General features: G+C 55.7%; 2 protein-coding genes across 5 annotated transcripts; one reads left to right on the forward strand and one right to left on the reverse strand.

Annotated features, from left to right (window-relative positions):
- The first annotated feature begins 2,569 nt into the window (after window positions 1-2,569).
- LPIN3 (lipin 3) lies at window positions 2,570-21,873 on the forward strand. 4 transcript variants are annotated; one of them, XM_035298624.3, is made up of 20 exons: window positions 2,570-2,747; window positions 7,615-7,802; window positions 9,339-9,434; window positions 10,336-10,607; window positions 10,794-10,877; window positions 11,534-11,654; window positions 11,822-12,167; window positions 13,189-13,288; window positions 13,428-13,588; window positions 13,974-14,067; window positions 14,160-14,229; window positions 16,014-16,106; window positions 16,188-16,231; window positions 17,240-17,378; window positions 18,363-18,511; window positions 18,687-18,773; window positions 19,218-19,355; window positions 19,522-19,636; window positions 19,721-19,824; window positions 20,003-21,873. In XM_035298624.3, exons 2-20 carry the CDS (start codon window positions 7,623-7,625, stop codon window positions 20,145-20,147), a joined length of 2,538 nt encoding a protein of 845 aa, XP_035154515.1. In that variant the 5' UTR covers window positions 2,570-2,747; window positions 7,615-7,622; the 3' UTR covers window positions 20,148-21,873. The 4 variants fall into 4 exon arrangements, with proteins under 4 accessions (XP_035154515.1, XP_035154518.1, XP_035154516.1 ...); XM_035298627.3 differs by having other exon boundaries at window positions 10,797-10,877; XM_035298625.3 differs by having other exon boundaries at window positions 2,570-2,656.
- EMILIN3 (elastin microfibril interfacer 3) lies at window positions 21,274-27,741 on the reverse strand. Its single transcript, XM_017972057.4, has 4 exons — window positions 27,391-27,741; window positions 26,003-26,125; window positions 24,624-24,847; window positions 21,274-24,353 (listed from the first exon to the last, which is right to left on the reverse strand). Exons 1-4 carry the CDS (start codon window positions 27,567-27,569, stop codon window positions 22,540-22,542), a joined length of 2,340 nt encoding a protein of 779 aa, XP_017827546.4. The 5' UTR covers window positions 27,570-27,741; the 3' UTR covers window positions 21,274-22,539.
- Between the last annotated feature and the right edge of the window lie 49 nt (window positions 27,742-27,790).

The raw sequence follows: 27,790 nt of genomic DNA on the forward strand, positions 1-27,790 counted from the left end.
ATTAGCCAGGTGTGGCCGTGAACACCTGTGGTCCCAGCTACTTGAGAGGCCGAGGTAGGAGAATTGCTTGAGCTCAGGAGATCAAGGGTACAGTGAGCCATGATGGTGCCACTGCACTCCATCCTGGGTGACAGAGCCAGACCCTATCTAAAAAAACCCAAAACAACAACAACAACCAAAATAAAGCACATAAGCTACCAAATTCTGTAAAGAAGGAAGTACCACCTACATTCTTAAATTAATGAAGAAACGAACAACTGCTCGTGATATGGGCTCATCCGGTGAATATATCCAAGCAGAGGAAAAAATGGCCTCTACCTTCAACCCCAGAAATGGGCAAACACAAGTGTCCATGCTGCTTGCGCCCTCAGAGGAAGCCTTAGAGATGATAACATGGACCCCAGGCTAGAGCGGGACAGTTTCTGCCGTATTCAGTTCCATTCAGTGTTAGGACAAGTCATGCTAGCAGAGGCTGCTCTATCTCCCTTTCTACTCCTATTCTCATCACTAAATTGGATGATTCAGAGTTCCTGAAATGAGCCTGTCAGAATGCATTTTTACTTTTCTTTTGTTCTTTTTTTTTGGGGGGGGATGGAGTCTTGCTCTGTTGCCCAGGTTGGAGTGCAGTGGTGCCATCTCAACTCACTGCAACCTCTGCCTCCCTGGTTCAAGCGATTCTCCTGCCTCAGCCTCCCAAGTAGTTGGGACTACAGGTGTGCCCCACCATGCCTAGCTAAATTTTTTTTGAATTTTTAATAGAGATGGGGGTTCACCATGTTGGCCAGGCTGGTCTCGAACTCCTGACCTCAGACAATCTGCCCACCTCAGCCTCTCAAAGTGCTGGGATTACAGGTGTGAGCCACCATGCCCCGGCCAGAAATGCAATTTCTGCAACGACCTTTATATCAACTGTTTTTCGTTTTACAAGTAACAATGAGAACTATTTGTGCTCCATCTTTAAAAATGTGTAATACAAAAAGTTGCTAAATAAAAATAAATGTGTGATAAACATCTCTGAATGAGTAATGTGTGCCCTGTGCTGGGCTCTGCAATTAATTTGACTCAGTAGTTCTCAGCCTTAGTTGTAAATTACGAGCAACTGGAGAGGTTTTTAAACTCCCAGTACCTGGGGCATCAGTGTTCGTCCACAGCACAGTGATTCTAACACACAGCCAAGGTTGAGAACCACTAATTTAATTCATCATGTAAATCCTCACAGTAGAATCCTGCAAGGTATCTTTTATCACCACCTTTGCAGATGAAATTGAGGCTCCAAGATGTATATTGACTTTGGCATCTGTAGCCCCTACCTGTGACTTCTCCTTCCTTCCTTTTCAGGCTCCCTCTAGGGATTTCCTGATGTTATGGAAAATGGTATGTGTGATGCTGCCCGCCTGGCCACCTTGACATAGCTCTGCTCCCAACAGGGCTCTTCTGAGATAGCAGTCACACACTACCTGGGATCAGGACTGATACCCTACGACTTCTGCCAAAATGAAGACGACTGAGGCCAGCCACTTCTCAAACAGGTTCTGTCACTTTGAGTCAGAATAATGGCAGCTACCTCTATTCCTCACCGCCCAGTCATTTCTAAGCCTGTCTCGTCGCCCTTGCCGCTCCGCCAACCCTTTCTTCGGTGCCCTCTCTCTTTTAGAACAAACGACTTCATCGCTAGGTCCTTCTCAGAGCAGCTTCTTTTCAGGGACCATAGGGTGTCCGAAAGGTCTTTGGGCCAGGAAAGCCGCGAACTACAGATCCAAGAGGAAAAAGCCATTCCCGGCCCAGGCCTCGCTCAAGGCCGGAGAATGAAAGGACCTTCCGCGTGCCCGGCGCACCTGGGTTCACCTGTCCCCTCCCTCGGCGCCTGCAGGCCGGGAGGGAGCGCGGCTGGGCGAAAAGGTTGATCACCGCCTGCCCTCTGCTGGCCAGTGGAGGTATTGAGTCCGCTGCCGCTCGACCAGAACATACCAGGGATGGAATGAAGGAGCGGGCATTTATGAAGCGCCTGCTGTTTGTTAGGCAATGTACCGATGAGCGCTGGGGTGTAAGGATGTACATGACCTGCTCTCAGAGTTCACATTTAAATGAAGACCCTGACATTATCAAGTAGTCTTTCAAGCAAATATGAAATTACAACTGTGGGCTATGCGAACAGACGACGCGAGGGGCTGTCCAGACTGGGGGATACGGGAGAGTTCGGGAAAAGCTGCCCCCAGGAGGGGACATCTGAGGGGCAGGCGCCGCACAGTCATTTCATGTCATCTCGAAAACCCTGCAAGGCGGCTTTCCTCCTTGACAAAACAGGAAGTGGGCTCAGATTGGGGAAGGAATTCACCCAAGATCACACAGCAAGCTGGAAGCAAATCTGGGAGGAACTAGGTCCGCCCAGTTGGGAAATCCCCACTTTTCTGGAGGTGGGGAAGGCGGCGGCACAGGGACAGTGCTTGGGACCTGTGAGCGGGGCCTGAAATGTGGCCCCGCCCCCGCCTCAGGGGCGAAAGGGCACCCTGGGTGTGGATCAGAGCGGGGGGTGGGGGCGGGGTCTTTCCAGGGGGGGTGGAGCCTGGGCAGTTCGGGGCCTGTGGAGGCTGCACCAGGATCGTGGAAGGAATGGAGTCGTGATCTCACCATGTTTTAGAAAACCCGGAAGCGCCAAGTGAGTGCGGGCCGAAGACACCTGTGGAGCCTATGCACACAGGTAGAGCCGGTGGCTCTGAGTCCAGGAACTCCAGTGGGCAGCTCCCCAGGTAGGGCCCAATTCGGGCCGGGGAAGAGATGACCCTCTCCCCTCCCCGCCCGTCTATTCTGCCATATGACATTCTTCCTTCCTTCCTGTCCGCGGGCCTGAGTCCACCGCTAGCCATAAGATGGCGACACAGGTGGAGGGGCCGGCCTCATTTTGTCCCTGTTTCCTTGGCCTAGTGGCTGCAGGCCCCCTGGACACCCAGAATGCAGAGTCTGGAGAGAAGACGACGAAACTTCCCAGGGGAGGCTGGCCCAGTTTTACCCCAGCCTGACTGTGTGACCTTGGGGAGGACAGCCACTTTCTTTCTTTCTTTTTTTTTTTTTTTTTTTTGAGATGGAGTCTCTTTCTTTCGCCCAGGCTGGAGTGCAGTGGCTTGATCTCCTCTTACGGCAACCTCCACCTCATGGGTTCAAGTGACTCTCCACCTCAGCCTCCCGAGTAGCTGGGACTACAGGTGCCCACCACCACGCCTGGCTAATTTTTGCATGTTTGGTAGAGATGGGGATTTGACCATATTGGCCAGGCTGGTCTCGAATTCCTGACCTTCTGATCCGCCCCGCTTAGCCTCCCAAATTGCTAGGATTACAGGCATAAGCCACCGTGCTCTGCCAGGACAGCCACTTTCTCTGGTACCCAGTGTCCTCAGTTGCAAAACAGTGTCTAGCCCTTGCCCTGCTTGCCTTGAGACTGGGCAGGTCAGATGCTGTAGCTGTTCCGGGCTGGGTGGTGCTTTCTCTATATTGGGGCAATAGGAGTACTTACTCTCCTGCTCTCTCTGGTCCTCAGTGGAGAGCCACACCCTTCATTCACCCAAATCTGGGATCCAGGAGGGCTAAGAGCTCAGTCCTAGGGCAGCTCGCTCTGGCTTCCCTGTGCTGGAGTTATAGTCTAGCATGGAAGGCTTGTGAATATCCCCGTGGTGGGGTCTGAGACCTCCAGGCCTGCCTGGAGCTCACATGCTCATTTTGCAAATAGTGGCACCACCATTGGGCAGAACCTTGAAAGCCAAGTTAAGAAGTCCAAACGCTCAACTTCTGGCAGGGGCAGTCCATCAGAGTATGACCTGCAGTGCCCACAGGACCAGCCTGCATGAGTGGGGCTGTCAGGATGCGGCTGCTGATACATGTCACATACAGGCTTTTACTGCATTCCAGAGCTTTACACGAAGTCTCTCATTAGTTACTCACATGCACCTGATGTTACTCCTATTTCAGAGGCTGAAACTGAGATTCAGAGAGAGGAAGTTACTTGCCCATGGTCACAGCTCGCAAATGGCAGAGTGGGGATCAGCACCCAGACAATCTGGTGCCTTTTCTCCTGTGGCCACCGGTGATCTGGGCACCTGGTAATAAAGCCTTGACCTAGGACAGCTGGAGAAAGGAGGGGCTGGATGAACAGGAAATTGGGGGAGAGGATTCAGAGGGCTAGTGAGGGAGGAGTAGCAATTAGTCCTAAGGGGCATTCAACTTCCTGGGAGGTGTGGGGAGATGAATAGCTGATTTTAGAAAAGTTAGTTTAGAGGAGCCAAGCAGAGCTCTTCTCTGTCTGGAAAAGACCAAGGAGGGAGAGCTGAGTCCTGAGAAAAGGGGGTGCCTAAGGATGGGTGAAGACAGAGGTCAGGCTCACAGGAGGACCCCAAAATGCCTAGCAGGCAGAGAAGAAGGAGGTTGGTGAAGCAGGAGGAAGAGAGCGAGGAAAGAATTCTGGACTCCCATGACATTAGAGCTGAGATGAGTCTAAAAAACTGAGTCCTTGGTTCATAGAAGGGGAAATCAAGGCCAGTCAGTTACTTGCCTGAGCATACTCCAGGGCTGGATCTGAGTGGGACCCTGGGTGCCATTTCTGCTATTCTGCTTTTTCTACTAGATCAGTGGCTCTCAACTGGAGGCAATTTTGTCCCTTAGGGGACATTTAAAAATGTCTGGAGATTATTTGGCTGTCAAAACCTGGAACTGCAGGGGATGAAGTGCTACTGGCATCTAATGGGCAGAGGCCAGGGATGCTGCTTAATATCCTACATTGCATCCACCCACCCCCCAGCAAAGAATTATCTGGCCCCAAAGGGCAATAATACCAAAGCTGACAAACTGCACTAGGGCTTATTAGGGCAGAGAGCTCAGGCTCAGGCGTCCAGCTGGACAGACCTTTGCCCGACCCCAGCTCTGCTCCTCCCCATGCTTGCTCCTTAATTCCTGGAAGCCTCTGGAGTCCTCTCTGCTTTTCCTGGGCACAGTGGTTTAGAGGTCTGTGCACCAAGTGTCTGTCACCACTCTGTCTCCCCAGACCTGTATTCAGAGTTTGGCATTAGGTAGGGAGAAACCAAAGAGGAAATGTTCCATCTAGCACATGGCAGGCGCCTTGCAGATAAACTTGAATTTGAGTGACACGTTAGGGGTCTGAAGAATTTGTATTTCATTCCATTTGCACTTTAGCAATTCTTATTGTGTCTTACATTTGTGAAGCACTGACACGGACTGAGATAAGCCACTGCTTCATCCGATGTCCCAGGATGGGCAGGATGTGGGCATTATCTGAGAAATGCTGTGGGGGGCGGGGCTCTTGTTGTTCAGGCTCTTCCAAGGGTAGGCTGTGGACTGGGAACACAAAAGCCATTCCTTTCAAACACACGAAAGGCTGCAGGAATCACCTGGGGATCCTGTTAAAATGCAGGTGCTAGGCCAGGCATAATGGCTCATGCCTGTAGTCCCAGCATTTTGGGAGGCCAAGGCAGGAGGATCATTTGAGTCCAGGAGTTTGAGACCAATGTGGGCAACATAGTGAGACCCTATCTCTACAAAATAAATCTAAAATTTAGCCAGGCAGGCATGGTGGTGCATGCCTGTAGTCCTAGCTACTCAGGAGCCTGAGGCAGGAGGATCACTTAAGCCTGGGAGGTAAGCCATTTTGGTGCCACTTCACACCAGCCTGGGTGACAGAGTGAGACCCTGTCTCAAAAAAGAAAAGAAAAAGATTTGGCTGGGTGCGGTGGCTCACCCCTGTAATCCCAGCACTTTGGGAGGCCGAGGCGGGTGGATCATGAGGTCAAGAGATCGAGACCATCCTGGTCAACATGGTGAAACCCCGTCTCTACTAAAAATACAAAAAGCTAGCTGGGCATGGTGGCACGTGCCTGTAATCCCTGCTACTCAGGAGGCTGAGGCAGGAGAATTGCCTGAACCCAGGAGGCGGAGGTTGCGGTGAGCCGAGATCGCACCATTGCACTCCAGTCTGGGTAACGAGAGCGAAACTCTGTCTCAAAAAAAAAAAAAAGAAAGAAAAAGATGCAGTTGCTGATTCAGTAAGGCTGAGTTAGGCCTAAGTTTCTGTTTCACGCAAGCTCCCAGGTGATGCTGATGCTGATGTTGCTGGTGCATGGACCACATTTTGAGTGCAGGGCATTGCAGGGCTGTGTGGAAGTGGCCATGGGCCGTGCCACCCGATCTGCAGCCAACTCTGGGGTGGTGTGGAACCATGGAGTAGAAGGAGACCATGCTCTAGAGTCAGGAGAGCTGGGAATGAGTCATCTCTCCCCTCCCTGTACCCCTTCTATGGCCTGTCAGCTTAACGGAGTTGAATAGTCACTTAACCTTTGGTAAGTCACTTAGCTTCTTTGCTAAGTGGTCTTGCATGGCAGGCTGTCCTCAGGGTCTGAGAGAAGCAAGTGCCCTGTGCAGATGGGATGGTCTGGGTCTTGGCAGGCAGAGGGGCAGCCGGCCACTGGACTGGCCAGCAGGGCGGGAGTGATGAGCTGAAGCCGGTGGCGCAGGCACTGTGTCAACTTGGAGAAGGTTCTCATTATAGCCCTGGCTTTTCTCTGAGGCTGCCTCCGCCTTCTGCTCTGGGCTCACCCATCCCTGCCAGGTGTGGGAAAGCTGGAGAGACCGGTCTGGCTGGGGCAAGGCCAAGGTCTGATTGTGGGTTCTGAGGGCCTAGCCAGCCGAGCCCTGGTTTGAGGAGCTGGGGTTAGGACTGAAGTTGGGGTCTGAGGACTACAGCCTGGACACTGTGGGGTCACAGTGTCTTTCCACCACAGAAACGGGGAAGGAATTTGTAGTTTGGGACCTTAAGCCCCTAGCTATAGGGGATGCTCTGCCTTGAGCATCTGACCCCAGGAATGGGGCTAAATAAAGCCTTGAATGCTGGGGTGCTCCCACATCTGCTCCCCGATAAATCAACTACAACAGCCCAGCAAGGCACCTTCCAACTCCCAGGACCAGGAGGCAGAAAGACAGCTGAGCCCATTTCTCAGAAGGAAAATGGAGGCTCCTTCCTTCCCACTTACTGGGAAGAGAAGAGCACTGGTTAGCATAGTCGCCCATTCTCCAGCACAGCCCTGGGCCTGCTATCTAATGAGGCTGCCCCTCTGCCCATCCCCTCCTGTTTTCATGGTTGGACCATCCCAGTGGAACCACACATACCTGGGTTCAGATCTCAGGTTCCGTCCTTCATAGCTAGGAGGCTCTGGGCAGGTTACTCCACCTCTCTGAGCCTCTGCTGGCTCATCTTTAAACAGAAATAATGATACCCGCTCAGCCAGCCTCACAGGGTTGTTGTGAAGATGAAATGTGCTGTGCCCACTGACCACTGTGGTCATTATCATTAGTCATAGCATTTAGAGGCACAAGGCAACTGGATGTTGTCTTACCTACACCCTGTTTTACAGATGTGGAGGTTGGCACTTGGAGAAGGGAGGCAGCCCAGAGGTCCCTTGGCAGGGCAGTGGGCAAGCTGGGGTTAGACCCACATCTACGGGTGCACCTCCCATAGCACGGCTGCTGCCACCTGGGGGTTTAGGTGGTCAGGCTGCAGGAGCTTCTTGTGGAGGTGCTGGAGCAGACTTTGTGCAAGTCACTGCCTTTGTTTGCCAGCACCAACCATGAATTACGTGGGGCGAGTGTTGGAAACGATGAAGGAGCTGTACCGGGGCCTGAACCCGGCCACGTTGAGCGGCAGCATTGACGTGCTGGTGGTAAAACAGTTGGATGGCTCGTTCCGGTGCTCACCCTTCCACGTGCGTTTTGGGAAGCTGGGTGTCCTGCGGTCACGGGAGAAGGTGGTGAGTACTCAGGCTGGCTGAGGTGACCACTGCAGGGTGGGCTTTTTAAGCCAGGGCAGCCACTACAGTCCCAGGACAGGCCCTGGGACCTCCTCTAGGTGGGGATCTTTCCTCTGGACACGCTTCCCTTCGTTTGTACTTTCTTAGAAGGTTTTTGGGTAGATTTGGGGGTTTTGGTCTGGGAGGGTTCACAATTTCTCATGGAAACAGATCAGTAGGGCTTATCCCAGTGCTGGGGCCATCAGACCTGGCTCAGCTTACTAAGACTGTACCTGTGTGTTCTTGGTAAGTCACTTCATATCTCTGAGCCCAGTTACTTTACTTTCACAAATGGACATGATTTTATCTGCCTAATGATGCTGGTAGAACAAGTCAATAGCAACTGATAATGCTCTCCCAGGGCCAGATATGTGGGTAACACTCAAAAGTTAATTTCTCTCTCTTAATAAATACACTTCAGGCCGGGCATGGTGGCTCATGCCTGTAATCCCTGCACTTTGGGAGGCCAAGGCGGGTGGATCACCTGAAGTCAGGAGTTTGAGACCAGCCGGACCAACATGGAGAAACCCCATCTCTACTAAAAATATAAAAATTAGCTAGGTATGGTGCTGGGCTCCTGTAATCCCAGCCATTTGGGAGGCTGAGGCAGGAGAATCATTTGAACCCAGGAGGCAGAGATTGCAGTGAGCCAAGATTGCTCCATTGCACTCCAGCCTGGGTGACAAGAGTGAAACGTCTCATAAATAAATAAATAAATAAATAAATAAAATCCACTTCACTGGGTTCAGGCGAGTGCAGCAGAGATTTTTGTTAGCAGCAATGTCTAGTGTATGAATCAAGATTCATACTGAAGCAACTGTGACATTTCCAGAATCCTAATAGGAAAGTGTAGCCTATAGGAAACAGTATATCTAAAAGGCTAATAGCTTGCCTTGAAGACCCAGCCTTTTTGGCTTCATAGGCTCACTTGCTGTGAGGCTGCCTCCTAGGGAGTTACTTAAACCCCCCAAGCCTCAGTTTCCTCATCTATAAAGTGGAGGCAAGGATAGGAGCTACTGCAAGGGGTTGTTGCCAAGATTAAATGAGATAATCTATAGAAAACATTCCACAAAGGGCCAGTATGCTGACATTCTCACCATTGTTCACGTGGTCAGTAACCCGGGGTCTGGGGGCACTGCGATCATAAGAGAGATCACGTCCTTATTCTTGAGGGTGTGGGAGAGGGAGGAATGTGGAAGCCAGGCCATACACAAGAAGACTGAGACAGTGACAAGTGCAATCAGGCCCAGACAATGGGGCAGTGTGAGTGAGGGGGAGATGGGTAGGGAGCTCAGTGAAGGCCTCTCCGAGGAAGGGGAGATGCGGCAGAGCCCCCCATTGTGGGAAGCAGCCAGGCTCTTGAGTTCTAGAGGGAGAGAACCCCAGCAAGGATGGCACTTGGGACAGCGAGGAGCCACTGGAGGACCAGCTGGGAGGCCAGTGCTCTGAAGCATGAGCATGAGGGCCCATGTCCCTGCCACCACTCTCCATTTGCAGGTAGACATTGAGATCAATGGGGAGCCTGTGGACTTGCACATGAAGCTTGGGGACAGTGGGGAGGCCTTCTTTGTCCAGGAGCTGGAGAGCGATGAGGTGAGTTTGGCCCTTCTAACAGTACCTGGCCCGCCCGTCTCTTCCCTGTGTCTCCTCTCAGTGGAGCCTTGGGATTTGTCACCATCATTGCCCTTCCAGGGGAGTACCCCACCAGCGGAGATCTGAGGCAGGGGTGTCAGCTGGGGCTGGCCTCTGGAACACATGATATGCCCACAGGAAGGGGCCAGGGTACCAGCTGACTCTACTTACTGGGAAGTTGGGGAGGGTTTCTCAGAAGACTAGACCCCTGAGCTGGGCCCCTATGGGATGAAAAGGAGGCCTTCCCCAGGCAGCTTGGAGAGGAGGCAGGAGCTGAAGAAGGGGGCTGGAAAGCATACCATCTGGCTTTTCCCGGGTCTGGTGCCAGCTTCGTGCAGCTAGAAGCTAGAAGTGTGTAAGTGGCGGGTGTTTGCGCAGGGGAGGCAGGGCCCAGCAGAAGCCAACAGAGGAGTTGAAACTGAACTTGAAAAACTTTGAGTCCCTACTGTATGCCAGACACCATGCAACAGACTCAGATGAGGGGTGACCCCTGCCTTCAAGAAAGTTCAAGACTGGTCTGGAAGCTGGACATGTAAACAATGGATGATGAACTATTTGGTCATTGCAGTCATTGGAACTGGGAGAGGGATGGCCAAGCCTCCTTCCTAGAGGTGGAGACATCTGGCTGAGCCTTAAAGGAGAAGTAGATGTCTGCTGCAATAGACTTGGGCATAGGAGGAGGTCAGAGGCTAATGCCAAGATCTCTGCCTGGCCTGCCAGGATGGTGGGTGGCTCTGTTAGGGAGCTATGAGGCTGTTTTCCTGACCCTAAATGAGCTCACTCCAGGGCTGTGACCCAGGCAAGGCTCAGGATGACTGTGGTGAGAGCAGCCCCCCAACTCAGCTCTTGGTCTGTTCCACAGGAATACGTGCCTCCCCGCCTCTGCACCTCACCCATCCCTTGGGGGGGTCTGTCTGGCTTCCCCTCAGACTCCCAGCTGGGCACTGCCAGTGAGCCTGAGGGCCTCGTCATGGTGGGCACAGCCTCCACTGGGCGGAGGAAGAGACGTCGCAGGAGGAAGCCCAAGCAGAAGGAGGATGCAGTGGCAACTGATTCTAGTTCAGAAGAACTGGAGGCGGGTGCTGAGAGTGAGCTCTCAGCTCTGCTGGAAAAGCAGAGGCCAGAGCCCTCAGGGTGTGTAAGGACCAAGGGACTTGAACCCCAGTTTGGGGGATCAAGTGCTATTTCCTATCCTCATGCTGTGTGACTTTGGGCAAAGGCCTTGACCTCTCTGGGCAGTAGTTGCTTCACCTCACCAGACTTTCATACCTGCCTGGGGTATCCTGCCCGATCAGTGACCATTTCCTTGTGGCCCCTCAGCAGTGTCCAGTTGGAAGACAAGTCATCACCGAAACCCGAAGACATCTACCCCTACTCCGATGGCGAGTGGTCCCCCCAGGCCAGGTGAGAGTCCAGATGGGCTGCAGGCCAGGACTCCAGATTAAGGTTTCAGGTTTCAGTTTGCATTTTTCCTGATGACTAATGACACAGAACTCATTGAATGTGTTTACCAGCCATTTGTATTTCTCCTTTGTAAAGAGTTCAAGTCTATTACTGATTTTTTTTTAATTGTGGTAAAATATACATAACATAAATTTACCATTTTAACTATTTAAAAGTGTATACGATTCAGTGGCATTAAGTACATTCACGTGTTGAAGGATCATCACCACTATCTAATTCCAGAACATTCCATCCCCCAAATGGAAACCCTATGCCCATTAGGCAAGCCAGCCACAACTTGGCCGCCTTCCTTTTTACTTCTTTCTTTTTTCTTCTTCTTCTCCTTCCTTCCTTCTTTGCCCTCTCTCTCACTCCCTCTCTCCCTCCTTCCATCCCTCTGTCCCTCAGTCCTTCTTCTGACTGGATTGTCTTCTTATTGTTGATCAGCAGAAGTTCTTCATATATTTATGTACTCTTTAGATCTTTCTATATTCCTTAGATATTCTGGATTCAGCACAGGCTTAAATATGGGTTGCACATATTTTTTCCACTGGCTGGGGTGGGCAGCAGGAGAGATGGGTAGGCTGGCTCAGGGCCTCTGAATTTGTTTCCTGCAGCCTCTCAGCAGGTGAGCTAACATTCCCTAAGAGTGACTCGGAGCTGGAGGTGCGGACCGTGGAGCCCAGTCCCCTGAGAGCCGAGTCCCACATGCAGTGGGCCTGGGGGAGGCTGCCTAAGGTGAGTACCTCTGTATCCACCCCAGTCCCTGTCCTTCAGGGGTTCTGTGGCCCCCATGGGTCAGGGTTAAAGGGAGTAAAATTCGGGCCACCTCCCCCAAGGCTTTGTGGGACATGGGTGGCAGGCCCTGCCCTGGCCCCCATCTTCCTCCATTTGTTCCACTGAAGGTGGCCAGAGCTGAGCAGCCCAAGTCCTCAATGGTCCTTGAAGGCAGAGCCGGGACAACCTCTCCTCCTCGGGGAGGACCCAGCACTCCCTCTACATCTGTGGCTGGCAGCGTGGACCCTTTGGAACACCCGATCCTGCAAACAGAGGCTGGCCCTGACCTGCTTCAGCTTGACACAGAGGATCCCACTCTAGTGGGCCCTCCTCTCCACACCCCAGAGACAGATGAAACAAAGACTCAGAGCTCTGGGGATGTGGGCCTCCCTCCTGCCTCCAAGGCATGGAGCTGGGCCACTCCGGAGGATCCAGTTCCCACCAGGCAGTCAGAGAGGGTCTCCAGGGGGAAAGGTGAATGATGAATGTCCCCTGGGTGGGTGCTGGGACTTCAAGTACATTTTGAGCACCTGCTATGTGCCAGGTGCTGTGCTTGGCACCAGCCCCATGAGGCTTACAGTGCAGTGTGGGAGACGGAGGCTGCACATGTGGAAGGGCCTGCCATGGGCATAGTCACTGGTTGGGATGGGAGCTGTTTAAACCAGGTGGTCAGAAAAGGCCCCTCCGAAAAGGTGATGTTGAAGCTGAGACATGGGTAATGAAGATTCAGCCAAGCAAGGAGCAGGGGAAAGGAATTCTAGGCAGAGGAAACTGTGTGCCAGGGATATAAGGCTCGAGAAAAGCGTCATGTCCAGAAACTGAAGGCAGCTAGCATGCCTTGAATGAGAAGTGGGTGATGCTAGGGGTAGGAAGTCAGAGAGATGAGCAGACTCAGCTCCAGCTCACAAGCTCAGGTTTATCTAAGAGTGCTGGGAAAGCACAAGGCTTGTGCTGTCCAAATCCATAGCCACTGGCTATATGTGGCTATTTAAAATCAAATTAGGGCCAGTGAGATGGTTTATTCCTGTGATCCCAGCACTTTGGGAGCCTGAGGTGGGAAGATTGCTCGAGGAGTTCGAGATCAAGCCTAGGCAGTGTAGCGAGAACCCATCTCTACCAAAAAAAAAAATTTGTTTTTTAACTAGTCAGGCATGGTGGCATGTGCCTGTAGTCCCAGGAGTTCGAGGCTGCCGTGAGCTATGATCACACACTGCACTCCAGCCTGGATGACAGATAAATAAAAATAAACATGAAATTAATTGAAATTAAAATATAGAATTCCATTTCTCTGTCACACTGTGATCACATTTTAAGTGTGCTCAATAGCCACATGTGGTAGCAGCCAACCTATCAGACAGTGCAGACATGGGACATTTGTGTCACTGCAGGTGGTTCTGCTGGGCAGCACTGGCTTAGGGAATTCAAAGTAAGAGGGCACTTCCTGCTCACACTGCTGAGCACGTCAGCTCTACAGGTATCCTCTCTTCCACCTCAGGCTCCCCAAAGAGAAGCCAGCACCTGGGCCCCAGTGACATCTACCTGGACGACTTGCCCTCCCTGGACTCTGAGAATGCAGCGCTTTACTTCCCCCAGAGGTGCCTGTGTTCTGGATGCCAGGGGGTCTTGGGTCTGGGCTCCTGGGGCCAAGGGTCCACTATCAAGGGCCTGGGAGGAGAGAGGACCCATCTCCCACCCTCCTTGCATTCATGTCATTGTTGGCCCCTTTGCTCACAGTGACTCCAGGCTGGGGACCAGAAGATGGAGTGAACCCAGCAACCAGAAGCCCCTGAGGGACCCCAACCCTGAACACGAACCTGAAGCCACTCCGGACACAGTGGAGACAATAGCACTGTCCCTCTGTGGTGGACTGGCTAACAGCCGGGACATCTCCCCAGGTATGCTTGACTATGGCCCAAGGCCTTCTGAGGATTGGTGCTGAGCCCAGGGATGGGGAGAGCAGGGAAGCCCTCGAGGGTGGGGCAGTAGAGATGGGAGGCTGGGCTTCCCTGCAGCTCTCTGTCCTGTGCAGCCCACACTCCGCCAGCAGGTGCTGGACATTCCCCAGTCCCCATGGAGCAAATGCCTGATGCTAAGTTGTGAGTTATGCTGTGAATCCTGGGGTGGGAACAGGTTCATAAATCATAGATAGGGAGGAGCCCTGCCAGGTTACAGATCCAACCAACAGAGGTGAGGAGCAGAGTGGGGAGCACCAGGTGGCTGAGGCAGCAGGTCACCTGGGATGTGCCAGCTTCACCCCTCACTCTCTGCCTCTGTGCCCAGAGAAATTCAACCAGCACAGCGTCTCCTACCAGGACCTCACCAAAAACCCCAGTCTTTTGGATGACCCAAACCTAGTGGTGAAAATCAATGGGAAGTAAGTCCCAGGGCTGGGGATGCTGGTGGCTGAAGAGTCATCCCACGACCCTGCAGCTGCTGCAGCTGTGATGCCCTGTTCTGTCTCTCTAGGCATTATAACTGGGCTGTGGCTGCCCCCATGATCCTCTCTCTGCAAGCCTTCCAGAAAAGCTTGCCCAAGGTAATGGTTAGAGCACCACTGCCTGTGCTGGGGAAAGTGGCCATAGCCTCGGGGCAGGGAGACCCTTGGCAAGGAAGTGAAGGGTGAGGAGAAATGGGCCTGGGGGCCAGGGGCTGGCTGGCTGCAAGATCCACTCTGGAAGAGGCAACACAGATCCCTGAAGTCTTGCCCTACCCTTCCCTGGTTTTCTGGCCATGGAGGAATCCTGTTGGATTTAAACTTAACTTCAGAGGAGCTCAGGACAAAAGAGGGGGGAGAAAAATCCAACAGGTGCTTAAACAAGGCATGTCTTTAGCAGGAAGCCTTTGCAGCTGAAGTATGGGAGACCTTTGGAGCTGAACTATGGGTTTGGGAAATGGAAGTTGCACCCTTCACCTTGCCTGCAGACTGTTCCTCCAGGCTGGGCTGAAGGGTGCTTACTTTCTTTATCTACACGTATTTCTTGAGTATCTACTATGTGCCAGACCTAGGCTGGGGACGGTCAGGAATAAATGCAACAAAATTATCCCTGCTCTTGAAGGAAGACAAAGTTAACCAAAGATGAATATAATTCAGCCCTGAGTGCTGGGAAGGAGAGGTGTGTAGTGCCTGGAGGCAAGGGGTTTTGATAAGCAAGTGCCCACTGGGCAGAGTAAAGGATGGGTGGGCCTTGAGCTGGCCAGGGATAGGGAACAGCATGTGTAATGCCCAGAGTGGGAAAAGAATGAAGGAATACCCAGCCTCTTTACTCCTTCCCAGAACCTCTTCCCTGGTCTTCCCAGCCACCTTCTCCTACTCATGGAGGATGCTGCCCTCCTGGGCAGTGCCAGCCTGTGCCAACCTGCACCTGGCCCTCTGGGAGCAATCCAAGGCACCACCCTGACCTGGCGTGGCCTATTGTTCTTGGCTTGTCCAAAGAGCGTCACTAACAGATGTTGACAGCTGTCACTGCCATTGGGTGACAGCTTCATCCTTTAGCTGGTGCAGGGTCTGAGCTAGGACCCTGAGTCTGTGGGAAGGAAGAGGGTCCCTTCTCTGCTTGGATCTCCTCACCTTACCCAGACAGACCTACCACTTGAGGCTCCTGAGAGACCCCTGCCCCACCAGCCTGTTCCCAGTTCAGGATGGTCCCGCGGCTGTTCCCAGCCCAAGCCCACATCCCCCTGACTTGGGTTCTCCACTCTGCATCTGTAGGGTGCCATTGTGTCCCCCAGATGGGCCTTGGGCTGGGCTCTCCCTGGGGTTATCTATAAAAGCATAGATCTAATCGACATTTTTTCACAAGGTCAACTTGCCCCACCAGACAGTGATGGTAACATACAGACAGGGGGCTGTTTGTGGGAGAGGATCACCGACCTTACGAGGTTGCCTGGGGCAGCCTTAGCCTTGGAGGTTAAGGGGAGTGCTGGCTAATGATTGTTCTTCCTGCTACAACTTGGTTGCAGCATGCAGGGAGTACCAGATCTTGAGAAACTCCCAAAGCATTGCCTTTAGCTACGCTAGTAGGGGAATGGATCCACAAGTTTTGGAGGCCAGGTTGAGGCTGGGTTAGAGATAGGGGTCAGGGCTGAGGTGGGGCTGGGGGCAGGAATAGCCCATGGTCTTTTGAGCATAGCTCACTGGAGTCATTGCTTGGAAGCCCAGGATGGAGGTGAGGATGCTTCCTCAGCCTCCAGATGTGGACAGCACCTTGCTGTAGGGTTGGCCCAGACTCTGGGCTCATGGCGGGGAGGGTCCTAAGAACAGCATAAGGTAGGAGGTTTATGTGGTACTGGAAACAATGCATGGCTTTCATCTGCCCACAGAGCACCATGGACAAGCTGGAGAAGGAGAAGATGCCCCGGAAGGGTGGGCGATGGTGGTTTTCCTGGCAACGCAGTGACTTCCTGGCTGAGGAGGTGGATGGTCACAGTTGAAGGGCAGGGCCAGGGCCGGCACAGGGAAGGAGGTGGGTTCACTAATGGATGTTCTTTCCACAGCACAGTGCCCAGAGGGAGAAGACTGCAGCTAAGGAGCAGCAGGGGTGAGTGAGACCCCTGTGTGGGGCTCTGCAGTGGGAGCCTGGGAAAGAGGGCCCTGGGTTGCGGGGCAACAGGGAGGAGCCAGCACCCTGTCTCCAGCATGGGTTTTCTTTGCCATTCCTCGAGCACCAAGCACTTCTTTTTTCTTTTTTTGAGATGGAATCTCACTGTCACCCAGGCTTTAGAGTGCAGTGGCACAATCTCGCCTCACTACAACCTCTGCCTCCCTGGTTCAAGGGATTCTTGTGCCTCAGCCTCCCAAGTAGCTGGACTACAGGCATATGCCACCATGCTCGGCTAATTTTTTTGTATTTTTAGTAGAGATGGGGTTTCACCCTGTTGGCCAGGCTGGTCTCGAACTCCTGACCTCAGGTGATCCACCCACCTTGGCCTCCCAAAGTGCTGGAATTACAGGCGTGAGCCACCGCACCTGGCCCCGCAAGCACTTCTATACCTTTTCTTTTTCCTGAGAAATGGCCTGGCCTGGAGACGAATTTCCTGGCCCACAACCAGGAAATGGCAGAGCTGGCACAGGTGCTCAGGCTCCTGGCCCAGACAAGGGGATCCCTATTAAGGAGGAGCAGGGCCTCTCTCTCCCAGCCCACATAAGCCAGCTGACTTTGCTTCCTTTTTTCATCTCTAAAGTGACCCAGCTGCCTGAGGCTGGCTGGAAGGTTGCTAAGGATGGCCTGACTGAAGCTAAAGCAGGTGGGGCTGGGAATAGGCTCGGAGATATACTTTAGGTATTTCAGGTAAATATCTCCAAGGCAGGCAATGAGGGCTGGCAGCCCTGGGTCTCAGCCCCCTCTGCTGTCATCTGGCTGGGTGGAGACTACCAGCCTGTACCCGTGTCTGCCACCACTCCACATGGGTGGAGCCTAGAGGGAGGGATCACTGCTACCCTGTAGGCCCTGGTGTGGCGGGGACAGGCCCAGGCTCCTCTTGGCATCTCCTGGAAGTGAAGGCCCTTTGGCTGAAGGAGATGGCCTGAGAGCCAGTGCGGTCCGCAGGGAGAAGACAGAAGTCCTGAGCAGTGATGACGATGCCCCAGAGAGCCCTGTGATCCTCGAGATCCCCCCCCTGCCACCCTCCACTCCAGTTTCCACTCCTACCTACAAGAAGTCCCTCCGCCTCTCCTCTGATCAGATTGTAAGTGTGCCTTGTCTGTGTGGAGGCTGGGGAGAGGCTGAGCTAATTCTGTCTTAGAGTTCCTCAGGACCCAGCTGAGAAATGGCTCTGGGGAATCACGCCTTCACCAAAGGCCAGAATTTATCCCTTTGGGAGCCTCCCTGATGGCCTCCATTTGAATACCTCCAAGGGCAGGACACTCACTTCTTCACATGCCAGCCCATTTGTCTGTCAGACACTGGGAAAGCTGTCTCTTAGGTCCTCCTGAAATAATCTACCTGTAGTGAATCAGCAGGCTCCAGGTCAGCCCTTGGAAGCAACACTAAAAAGAATCAAATGCTGATGACAGCCCCCTCAGATTCTGGCAACTCTAAGCCCTAAGTCACATCTTCTCTAAGCTCAGTAACTGGTGACTCCTGGAATAAGAACATTATTTTCTTCATGGGTGTGGCTCCATGGTCAGGGAGGTGTGCGGGAGGGGCTGACCAGCCAGTACAAGGCAGCTGCCATCTATCTGGTACCCTGGAGCTCACACTCAACTCAGGCTTTGGTGGGGAGTGACCCTGATCCTTCTCTATGGACCGAGTACAGGGTTATGTCGACTCAGGCACCCTAGCCCCAAGGAGGGGCTTCCTATGGAGATCCCCACAGGACCCCCATCTATAGAGGTGTGTGTCTCCCTACCAAGAGCAGCCCCAGCCTTGGGACTGGCCTGGGAATCTTGGGCAGCGAGTCACGGATGCAACTTTGTGAGTTACATCTCAAAGGGGAATGAAGGGAGGCTAGGGCTCCTGTGGCCTGCACTGGACAGGGCCCTGATCAGCACAGCCATCCTCTGCCCACGTGGATGTGTCGGTGTGTGGCTATCTCGGATTAATTCAAGAGTCTCTGAGCTGGGAGGAAGAGGAGAATGAGAGGCCTGAGGGGATCGGAGGCCATGGGGTAAGGGGACAGGTAGGCAGTGCCTGCTGTGCACGATCACAACGTACCCCTCTTTGGCCTCAGCGGTGCCTGAACCTGCAAGAAGGTGCCAATGATGTGGTCTTCAGTGTGACCACTCAGTACCAGGGCACCTGCCGCTGCAGGGCCACCATCTACCTGTGGAAATGGGACGACAAGGTGGTCATCTCTGACATTGACGGCACCATCACCAAGTGAGGCCCAACTGGTTGTGGGAAGGGAAGGGAGAGAGGGGCTTCGGACTCACCTCCCTCTGTGCTGGGAGTGGTGGGGACAGTAAGGGGGCCTTCCCTTCCTGGTGGGCCATCCTGAGGCTGGAGCTGGGCCATGTGGAGCTGCCTTGGAGTGACCCTTCCACTCTGGCTCTAGGTCGGATGCTCTGGGCCACATCCTGCCCCAGCTGGGGAAAGACTGGACACACCAGGGCATCACTAGTCTCTATCGCAAAATCCACCTGTGAGTGCCTGGGCTGGGACTGAGGCAGGGTCCCCAGCTCTAGAGAGGGAGAGACAGGACAGGACATCTTGGGACCAGCAGGGCCCACAAGGGAGGCTGCCAGGGCAGGTGCCTGGAGTGCTGAGACCTCTCTAATGGCCTGCAGTTCTGTGAAAGGCTCATCCCCTGGGGCTATATTCTAGGATCAGGGCCCACCTACTGGCCTCAGGCCGGAGGGGAGGCCTTCTCCATTTGCTCCACCCAGGCCTCAGGACTCCATGCAGGTCCAGCTGAGTCCACTGCTGAGGGCTTCTCCCTTAGACCTGGCCGTTCTCCCCATGTCCCCTCCCTGCAAAGATTGGAACCTCAGAGACCCACAGTTGGGCTGGGCAGGCTGAAGCCAAGTAAGCAGATGGGGCTGGCTGGTCTCTGATGGTTCTATGCCACCTTGTCCCTCACTCTCAGAAATGGGTACAAGTTCCTGTACTGCTCGGCGCGGGCCATCGGCATGGCGAACCTCACCAAGGGGTACCTGCAGAGCTGTAGCCTCCCCCAGGGCCTTGTCCTCTTGTCTCCCAGCAGCCTCTTCTCTGCCCTCCACAGGTAACCACCCCTACACATACAAGCCCATGGCCCACTGCCAGGCCAGCCTTAGCTCTCAGGTGACAAGGAGGGTGGGGTCAGACTCCCCCGTCACCTGAGCCTGCCATCCCCTCTGGCTTCTTCCCCACTTTGGCCCCTGTCCCTGCTGTGGCTCTGGCCACCCCAGAGAGGTGATTGAGAAGAAGCCAGAGGTGTTCAAGGTCGCCTGCCTGAGTGACATCCAGCAGCTGTTTCTGCCCCATGGACAGCCCTTCTATGCTGCCTTTGGGAACAGGCCCAATGTGAGTATGTCCCCCTCTGCTGAGCCACCTCTCCCCAGCTCCCTGCTTGCCTCTGTTTCACGGGCTCCTCCTCGTCTCCCACAGGATGTCTTTGCCTACCGGCAGGTGGGCCTACCTGAGTCCCGCATCTTCACAGTCAACCCCCGGGGAGAGCTCACCCAGGAGCTCATAAAGAACCACAAATCCACGTGAGGCCAAACCCTGCCACATGTTCCCCATGCCCTGCCACGCCCCCCTCCCCTGGCTTCTCCCTGGGCCCCAAGTTCACCTCTCACCAGGGAGTGTGTCCCTTACCCTGGACTCCCATGGCAGGGGCCATAGTTTGGTGGCAGCTCAGGCTCAGTGCTGGCCCCGTTCTGCCTGTAGGTACGAGAGGCTTGGCGAGGTGGTTGAGCTCCTCTTCCCACCTGTGGCTCGAGGCCCCAGCACAGACCTGGTCAACCCTGAATACAGTAACTTCTGCTATTGGAGGGAGCCACTGCCTGCTGTGGACCTTGATACCCTGGACTGAACCTGTCCTGGCTGGCCCCTCCTCCCTGACCTGGCCCAGCACTCACTAGGTGCCCTGGGGTATAGGAGGGTGGGAGCTGGAGTGCCACGGGGCAAACCCACTGAAGGGGAAGAGGGGCTGCAGGCTGGCTGGCAGCTGGAAAGATCAGCCCATCTTCCCGGTCCTGTGTACGGTCTCTGCCAGCTGAGCTGCAGCTGCTCCAGGCATCAGTGTGGCACTTGCCTGGGGCAATTAGTTTGTCATCTGGGCCCCTGTAGATTTCCCTCTTTTTTTTTTTTATTTTCTGAGACCGGATCTTGCCTCTGTTGTCCAGGCTGGAGTGCAGGGGCACGATCTCAGCTTACTGCAACCTCTGCCTTTGGGTTCAAGTGATTCACCTACCTCAGGCTCCCAAGTAGCTGGGATTACAGGCATGTACCACCACACCCAGATAATTTTGTGTTTTTAGTAGAGATGGTTTTCACCATGTTGGCCAGGCTGGTCTCGAACTCCTGACCTCAAGTGATCTGCCTACCTCGGCCTCCCAAAGTGCTGGGATTACAGGCGTGTGCTACCACTCCCAGCCTCCTTGCAGGATTCTCTATGCCTTTGATATCTCTGTCCCTGTCAATCTGGAACCTTGCTGTAACTCTTGATAGGACAGAGAGAAGAGGGAGGTTCTCAGTGAAGGGTTGGTGGCAGCAGTGGGAGTGCGGAGTAGCCTCTGGAAGGACATGGTACTCTCCCCACAGGATGTCTTTGCCTCCCACCCACTCCCCTTAGTCGAGGAGCCAGGACTGTAGCCTCTGAAGCCAGACATCAATGCCAATGCATTTCCCTTGCTGGTGCCCTGGCATCTCAGCACATGACACACACCCACACCTGCAGACTAAGGGAATGTGGCTCCCACTTGGCCTGCTCCCCATCTGGCTGCTGCTGCTGCTGCTTCTCTCCACACTTCCCTTAACAACTCAGTCCCAAACCCAGCCGGGGCACGTGGCTGTTGGCCTGACAGTCCTCCCCAAGCCTCTGCTGGCCAGCTCAGGGCTCACAGCTGCTGGGTAAGCTCTTGCCTAATGAGCTGTGGGAAACAGGGCTGATGCCCCCAGCAGCATCTCCTCTCACTGTCTTTGGTGAAGAAAGTAGCTTTAGACTGGCTAAAAGCTTTAATCCAAAGCCTGACCTCCTCCAACAGTACCAGCATGGAGGGCAGAATGTCCAGGAACCAGAAGGCTGTGGGGACCTGAAGAACAGCACAGTGGGGCCCATGTTGCTGTGGGGGAAACTGAGGCCAGAACCTCAGCAGAGATGGGTGTCAGTCTCTGGGAACTGCATAGGCCTGAGGAATATGAGTTTTCAAGTTGTCCATTGGTAATTTCGTACCTGAATTTCTCACCTTTTGTGAACATCCTGGGAGGATGGGGTTTTGAAGGGATGTGAAAAGCAAGGCCTGGAGCCCTTTCCTCCATCTGGGAGCTCCTTCTGAGGGCCTGACCTCATTTAGGCCACTTTCTAGAGAAATGCCCTGATTTCACGGGAAGGATTTCCCCAGCCCCAAGTGGAAGGAAGACAGTGTGGGCCCCAGAGGGCTCTGGAAACATCTTAGGGGAAGGAAAGGAAAAGGTTAAATTTGGGGTGAGGGTCTCTAAACAGATTACCTGGATTCTGTTCTTTCCTGGGGTTCTACAGCTGCCTAAGCCCTCACCTTGGGGGAGGATCCAAAGGAATAAAGAGGACTCTTGGCTGAGTCTTTGTGCTTCTGTTCTGTCCTGAAGGACTCGTGAGGAGCCAGAAAAGTCTGGCAGCCTCTGGTCCTTGGTTCAGATACAGCATCCGTGAAGCTGCCAGGTATAAGGACAGTCCAGCGGGCATCACCTTCTGGCACAAACCTAGTCCTGATGGCTGCGGAGGGAAGCGGAGGGGACATGGAACAGAAGCCACCAAGGACTGTGGACTGTTGCTTGTGGGCACAGGGCAATGTGGACAGGCCACTGGCTGCGGGTCTATAGTTGTTTGCATAGTTGCTGACACTGGTCCTGACTGCAGGGTCCTCTCGAGGCTGTCCATACAGGCATTGATCAAGGCCAGTTGGCCATAGCAGCTGCCCCTGCCAGCCACACTCAGGCTCTGCAGCTGGTTGCCCAGACACTGATCTGCAGACAGTGGAATGTGAAATCTCTCAAGTCCACCCTGGCCTTCAAGGATGACATCCTTGCCTTGACCACTGTCCAGAATTGTCCAGTTTGTGCAACACTGAGAGCATGGGTTTTGGTGGCTGGAATAGCCACATGGAGTTAGACCAAGACCATTCACCCAGTGGCCTCCTTAGTACCATTTGGACTGCCAGGGGAGACTAGAAAGCACTGCTGGATAAGGCTGGGCTCTGGGGTGATGGTCCCCGAGTTGGTGGTATCTAGGGGTTAGGTCCTGGCCAGCCTGTCCAGTTGGCTTTCCCTGGCTGCGCCTGCTCAGCCAGCTGGGCCCGGCAGTCCAGTAGGTCATCCCGGAGACGGGCGATGTCCTGCGTGTGCTGGGCCAGCGTGCGATTCAGCTGGTCCACATGGCTCCACAGGCCCCCTCTGGGCCTCAGTGGCTCAGTGGGCAAGCTGTCCAGGCCCGCAGCCAGCAGGCTCAGCCTCTTGCACGCACCCTCCACTTGTGCCACCCTCTGGTCAAAGTGGCCCACTGTGTGCTGAAGTTCCTGGGCTATGTTCTGGCAGCGGCTCAGCCCACTGGCCACCTTGGCCATACCAGCCTTGAGTTGCTCCAGCTCCCCCCTCAGGTTCAGGACCTGCCTGTGGCCGGCCTGAAGCCTGGAGCCTTGGCTGCTGACTTGCTCCTGGATGGCGTGGACCTCAGCTTCCACCTTGCGTTCCCGCTCATCCAGGGACGTGTTGGCCACCAAGAAGGCATCAGAGTACTGGCTGACAGAGTCACTGAGGCCCGTGAGTGACTTGCTCACTGAGTTCAGATTAACCTTGAGCAGAGTGATCTCACCTTGAAGTGAGCTGCTTGTCCCTTCTGCCAGCTGTCCCTGGACCTCAGCCACAGTGCCATTGAGCTTCTGGAGTAGTGCTGCGTGGCTGGCCACCTGGCGTAGGAGGGCCTCGCTCCGGCTCTGCCAGGCCTTGACCTCTGCAACGAGGTTGTCCAGGATGGCTGAGGTGGTGCTGGGGGTGCAAGAAGTCTCCAGTGAAAGCAACCGTTGTTCCAGCACGGCCAGCTCTGTCTGCACCAGGGGCCGAGCTGACCTGCCCGGAGGGGCGCTGTCATGGCTTAGCTCCTCAGCCAATGTCGCCAGGCGCTCCTCGAGGCTCTGCATGCGCTCTTCTAGCATGGTCCCGAAGCCGCCCACTCCCCACCCCCCCATCTCCAACCTCAGACAGCACCCCCTTGCTCCACCCTCTGTCCCATTGAGTGTCTCCAAACCATCGAGCAGCCCATCCACACCTCCTTCAAGCATGGCAGCAGAGAGCCTCGTCAGCTCATCCCCGGCCGCGGCACTGGGGCCCCTTTGGGTCTCAGTGACTGCCTGCAGGGTCCTCTCAAGGCCATCCATACGGGCATTGATCAAGGTTAGCTGGCCACAGCAGCTGCCCCTGCCAGCCACGCTCAGGCCCTGCAGCTGGTTGCCCAGCTGTGACAGCTCCTGACGCAGGGCCAGCTCCCGGCCATCGAGGCTCTGGTGCAGCCTCCTGCTGGCAGCCTGGCCCTCCTCACATTGGCGCCGAACCTCCTGCACCCGCAGGTCGCACTCACTCTGGACACCTTGCAGCTTCTGCTCGAAGCCATCCAGCAGGCTCCCCCAGAGTCGGTGCAGCCGTTGGTCCACATACTCCTCCAGTAGTGCCAGGGAGGTGAGCGGGGATGGTGGGGCTTCCCGCAGCCGCTGCAGGTGGGCCTCATGGCCAAGAGCCAGCCCATGCACCTTGTCCAGAAGCTGCACCTTGGTCCGAAGAGTGTTGCTCACCTCTGTCACCTTGCTTAGGATCTCATCCAAGGGAGGTATCTGTGGCCCTCTGTCTCTGTCTCCTGGGTCTGCAAGCCCCTCAGGGATGACCCCAAAGCCCACAGGGGCAGCAGGAGCCCTGGGGCCACCAGTCATCCTGTTGGGGTCCTCGTGGCTCGCCACCAGGCCACTGAGGGTACCATATGTCTGTGCCAGGCGCTGGACGTCACCCTCCAGGCGTTCCAGCCGCTCACCAAACAGCCCTGGGCCTTTCCTTCCTGGGAAAGAGAAGAGGGCCCCAGGGGCATTACTGGCCTCAGACTCAGCTTGTCATACTGCCAGACCACGCAAGAGATTTTCTATTCTAAGCCTACCTTTTCACTGGGCATAACTCCCTCGGCTTTATGGCAGGATGAAGGTGGGGCCTGGGGGTTCCCCCTCCCCATCCCTGCTGGAGTTCAGCCAGCCTGGGGTCAGTCCCCTCCCTGCCCCTGCCACTGAGCCCAAGAAACCTGATCACTTTGGAGGATCTCCTTGGGCAGACTTACCGTGAGGGCTCGGGGCTGCTCTGTTATAGGAAGGGGGTCTGGGGCCTGGGCCCAGCTGCCCCGAGGGAATCTGAGGATCAGGCTCCAGCTGGGGTGGGGCAGCCCCATGGTCTGTGAGGTGCTCAGGGCAGCGTTCCCCAGTGAAGCCAGGACAGCAACGCCAGGCAAGGTCTGTCACCGTCTTGTAGCCAACCTTGTATTTGGGTCTGAGCACTGTGCGGTACCTGGGAGGGGAGGGCAAGAGAGTGGGATCCTGCATTTGAGGGCTGTACTCTTCCCCCTAGCTGGCACTCAGGGCCGCCCCCAGACACTTGCATAAGGCTGGGTGACTCCCCACCTCCAAACCACCCTCAGGGTTTTCATTTTTCTGTGCTTAAGGTGACAGGGGTAGGCTAAGGGCAGGCCTTCCTGGAGCTCACAGCCATGTTAGGGAAGAATGCAGGTAGAAGTCCCACCCATCCTGGTAGCTTGGAGAGAAGCAGGAATTTTGCCCATCACTCCCAAGACCACTTGGATCCCCTCTAGCTCATGCTGCCATGAGAAATGCCACTCAGGCTGCAGTGGCACCTCTGAGAACTCAGACAGAGCTCCAGCCCTCCCTGTGGGCAGGGAGGGGCATTGCCCTGGAGCTGGGGCTGGTGGCCCCCTCACTGCCCTGGGGGCCACTCTTGGCTCCCACCCACTCCCCTTAGTTCTTTCTACTCCTCTCTACCCTGCTGTGGGACCTCAGCTCTGGTCAGAGAGGCTGGTGGACAGGCACCTCTGATGGTGAGCAGGGAAGGGAAGGCCCAGGGTGCAGGCAGGCCCACGAGCATCCATGCCCTCACCTGTTCAGCCACGAAGCTGTTCACCAACTGACACACATGTGAACCTCTCCAAGTACAGACCTGTGCATCCCATCTGCATGCAGCCCCACAGGTCCCCACATTCGGATCCAGCTTCCTCCCCCTACCCCATGGCCTGCCTCCTCATTGTCACCACTCTTCCCTGGGCTGGCCACGCCCAACTGTGGTATGACCCATTGCCTATGGGGCCCTTTGCCCTCTACTCTCCCCTCACCTTCTGCCTGTCTTGTCCTCCTAACCTTGAGCTGCCTCTGCCCCTGGAGCCCTCCCGTTGCCCCGCTGTGACTCCTAGGCTCGAACCCAAGCCTGCCGCTGTCAGTGCAGGTGATGCTCTGTTGCAGATCCGAACCCCTGGGGTCTTCCCTGGCACCCTCCTTTCTGGGGCCTTGGTCCATGCTAGCTTGTATGGGGGTTCAGGTGGGCTCTCTGGAGGCCAAGGAGCCCCTGTGGAGTTGGCAGCTGCTCCCAGCTGAAGGCAGAGTTGGTGCTTGTGCCGGGGGGGATCCCAAGTATGTAGATGAGGAATGCACTCACGTGACTGTCCCGGGGCACTTGGGCCCCCACCCACACTGCCGGTATTCAGCCTTTACGTAGGTCTCCGCTCCCTCCTGTAGGACACAGGTCACGTTCCTGTGCACCACATAGGCACAGAGGGCCCTACAGGAGAAAATGGCATCCCTGGAAGAGCTGGCTGAGCTAGGCCCACAGAGGCTCCTACCCTCCCACTTCTATCTGTGGGCCTCAACAGGGTACCAGACCCCCATGTCTCTTCTGTCGGTACTTTGTTCCTGGGAGCCAAGGTCCTTGGTCTGGGGTCCAGCCCCACTGCTGGTCTCCGAATCCAGCCTCCCTGATGGGTGGCCCCTGGACTAAGCGCTATATGGAACCAGGAGCCTGATCTGGCTGCCGCCCTCTGCCTGGGGAAGAGGCCAGCAGGTATTCTCCCTCAAATGCTCTGCCACAGCCCCCATCCTTCACTGATCCCAAACTCCTTATCTTGGCATTCGAGGCTTCTGAGCCTCCACTTAGTGACTCCTTTGAGAGCACCGTGACTCATCCTTCCTCCCCTGCCTGACTCCCGGGGAAACGCATCTCTCCTTGTCGTTTTGCCTTTGGTCCCGTTCCCTCGCTCTCAGAGCAGTTCTTGTACTACGTCCTCCAGGAAGCTCGCTCTGATGTACCCAGGCCCACTGAGTGTTGGTACTCTTCCTCCGACAACAGCTCTCAAATTCAGCTAGAATTCAAGTTCAGCCAGCACCCCAGGCAGAGTCTCTAGCCCACTTAACTGAGGCCAGGTCGCAAGCCACTGCTCACAAAACACCAGAAGCTGAGGCGGGGACGGCAGTCTCCTTAATGAGCCGCAAGGGCTGAGGAGGTGGCTGCCAGGCATGAGCCGACCACTGTGGACGGCTATGCCATTGCAGGGGCCCGAAGCCAGGAGCCCGAATTAGCTCTGCAGCCCACCACGGGGTTGCTCAGGCCAGGCTGACTGCGGGAGGGGAGTGGCCGACCGGATGCGCAGCTCCATCTCCTACCTGGCGGGGTGGGGGAGAGAGGGGAAAGAGGGGAGGCCCGGGGCGGGGGACACCCCCACCCCGTGCTCTGCGCGTGGACCGCCCTTCCTCCTCTCCCTCCACCTGGTCCGCTCGCCCGGAGGCTGCACACAGCGCAGCTGGAAAATGTTACTTCTCTGGAAAGGTTTCCGCGGGCACTGCCAGGATCCCAGCCGCCGCGCCAGGCCCCCTCGGCTTCTTTTTCCTCGCCAGCTCCATAACCTCCTGGAGCGTGGGGCGTCCGCCCCCTCAGTGCAGCGGCCTCGGGGTCCTGGGCCTCGACACCCCCCGCGGGTGCGGGCAGGTGGGAGCAGCGGCGCGCGCGGGCCCATCTCCCCCTCTTCCCGCCCGCCGCCCGCCCGCGCTTACTTGTGCGGCCCCGGGCGCAGCCGCGGGCGCCATCCCGTTGTGTAGAGACTGTAGCGGGAGGCACCGGGCGGCGCTGGCCGCGCCGGGAGCGGGGTGCCCTTGGCCTGCACCCCCGAGAGCAGCGCCGCGACGGCGCACAGCCAGACGGGCAGGCTACGGCGGCCCATCGCGGCCCCCATGCCTCTGCCCGGCCCCTCGCGGTGCCCCCCGCCTGGTGTCTCCCTGCAGCGCCGCGCCACCCCCGCCGCTGGTCGGCCCGGGTCCTGCCCCGAGGGTCCCGGGGTCCGGCTTGGCCCCCCAGCTCGCTGGCCCGACCGCCTGGCGCTTTGGGGCGGCGGCGTCCCGCGGAGTGGCCGGCGCTGCTCGCGGCTGGGGCCGCGGAGGGGAGGCGGGAGGCGGG

The sequence above is a fragment of the Callithrix jacchus genome, chromosome 5 (genome assembly GCF_049354715.1).
Source record: "Callithrix jacchus isolate 240 chromosome 5, calJac240_pri, whole genome shotgun sequence".
Taxonomy (NCBI): Eukaryota; Metazoa; Chordata; class Mammalia; order Primates; family Cebidae; genus Callithrix; species Callithrix jacchus.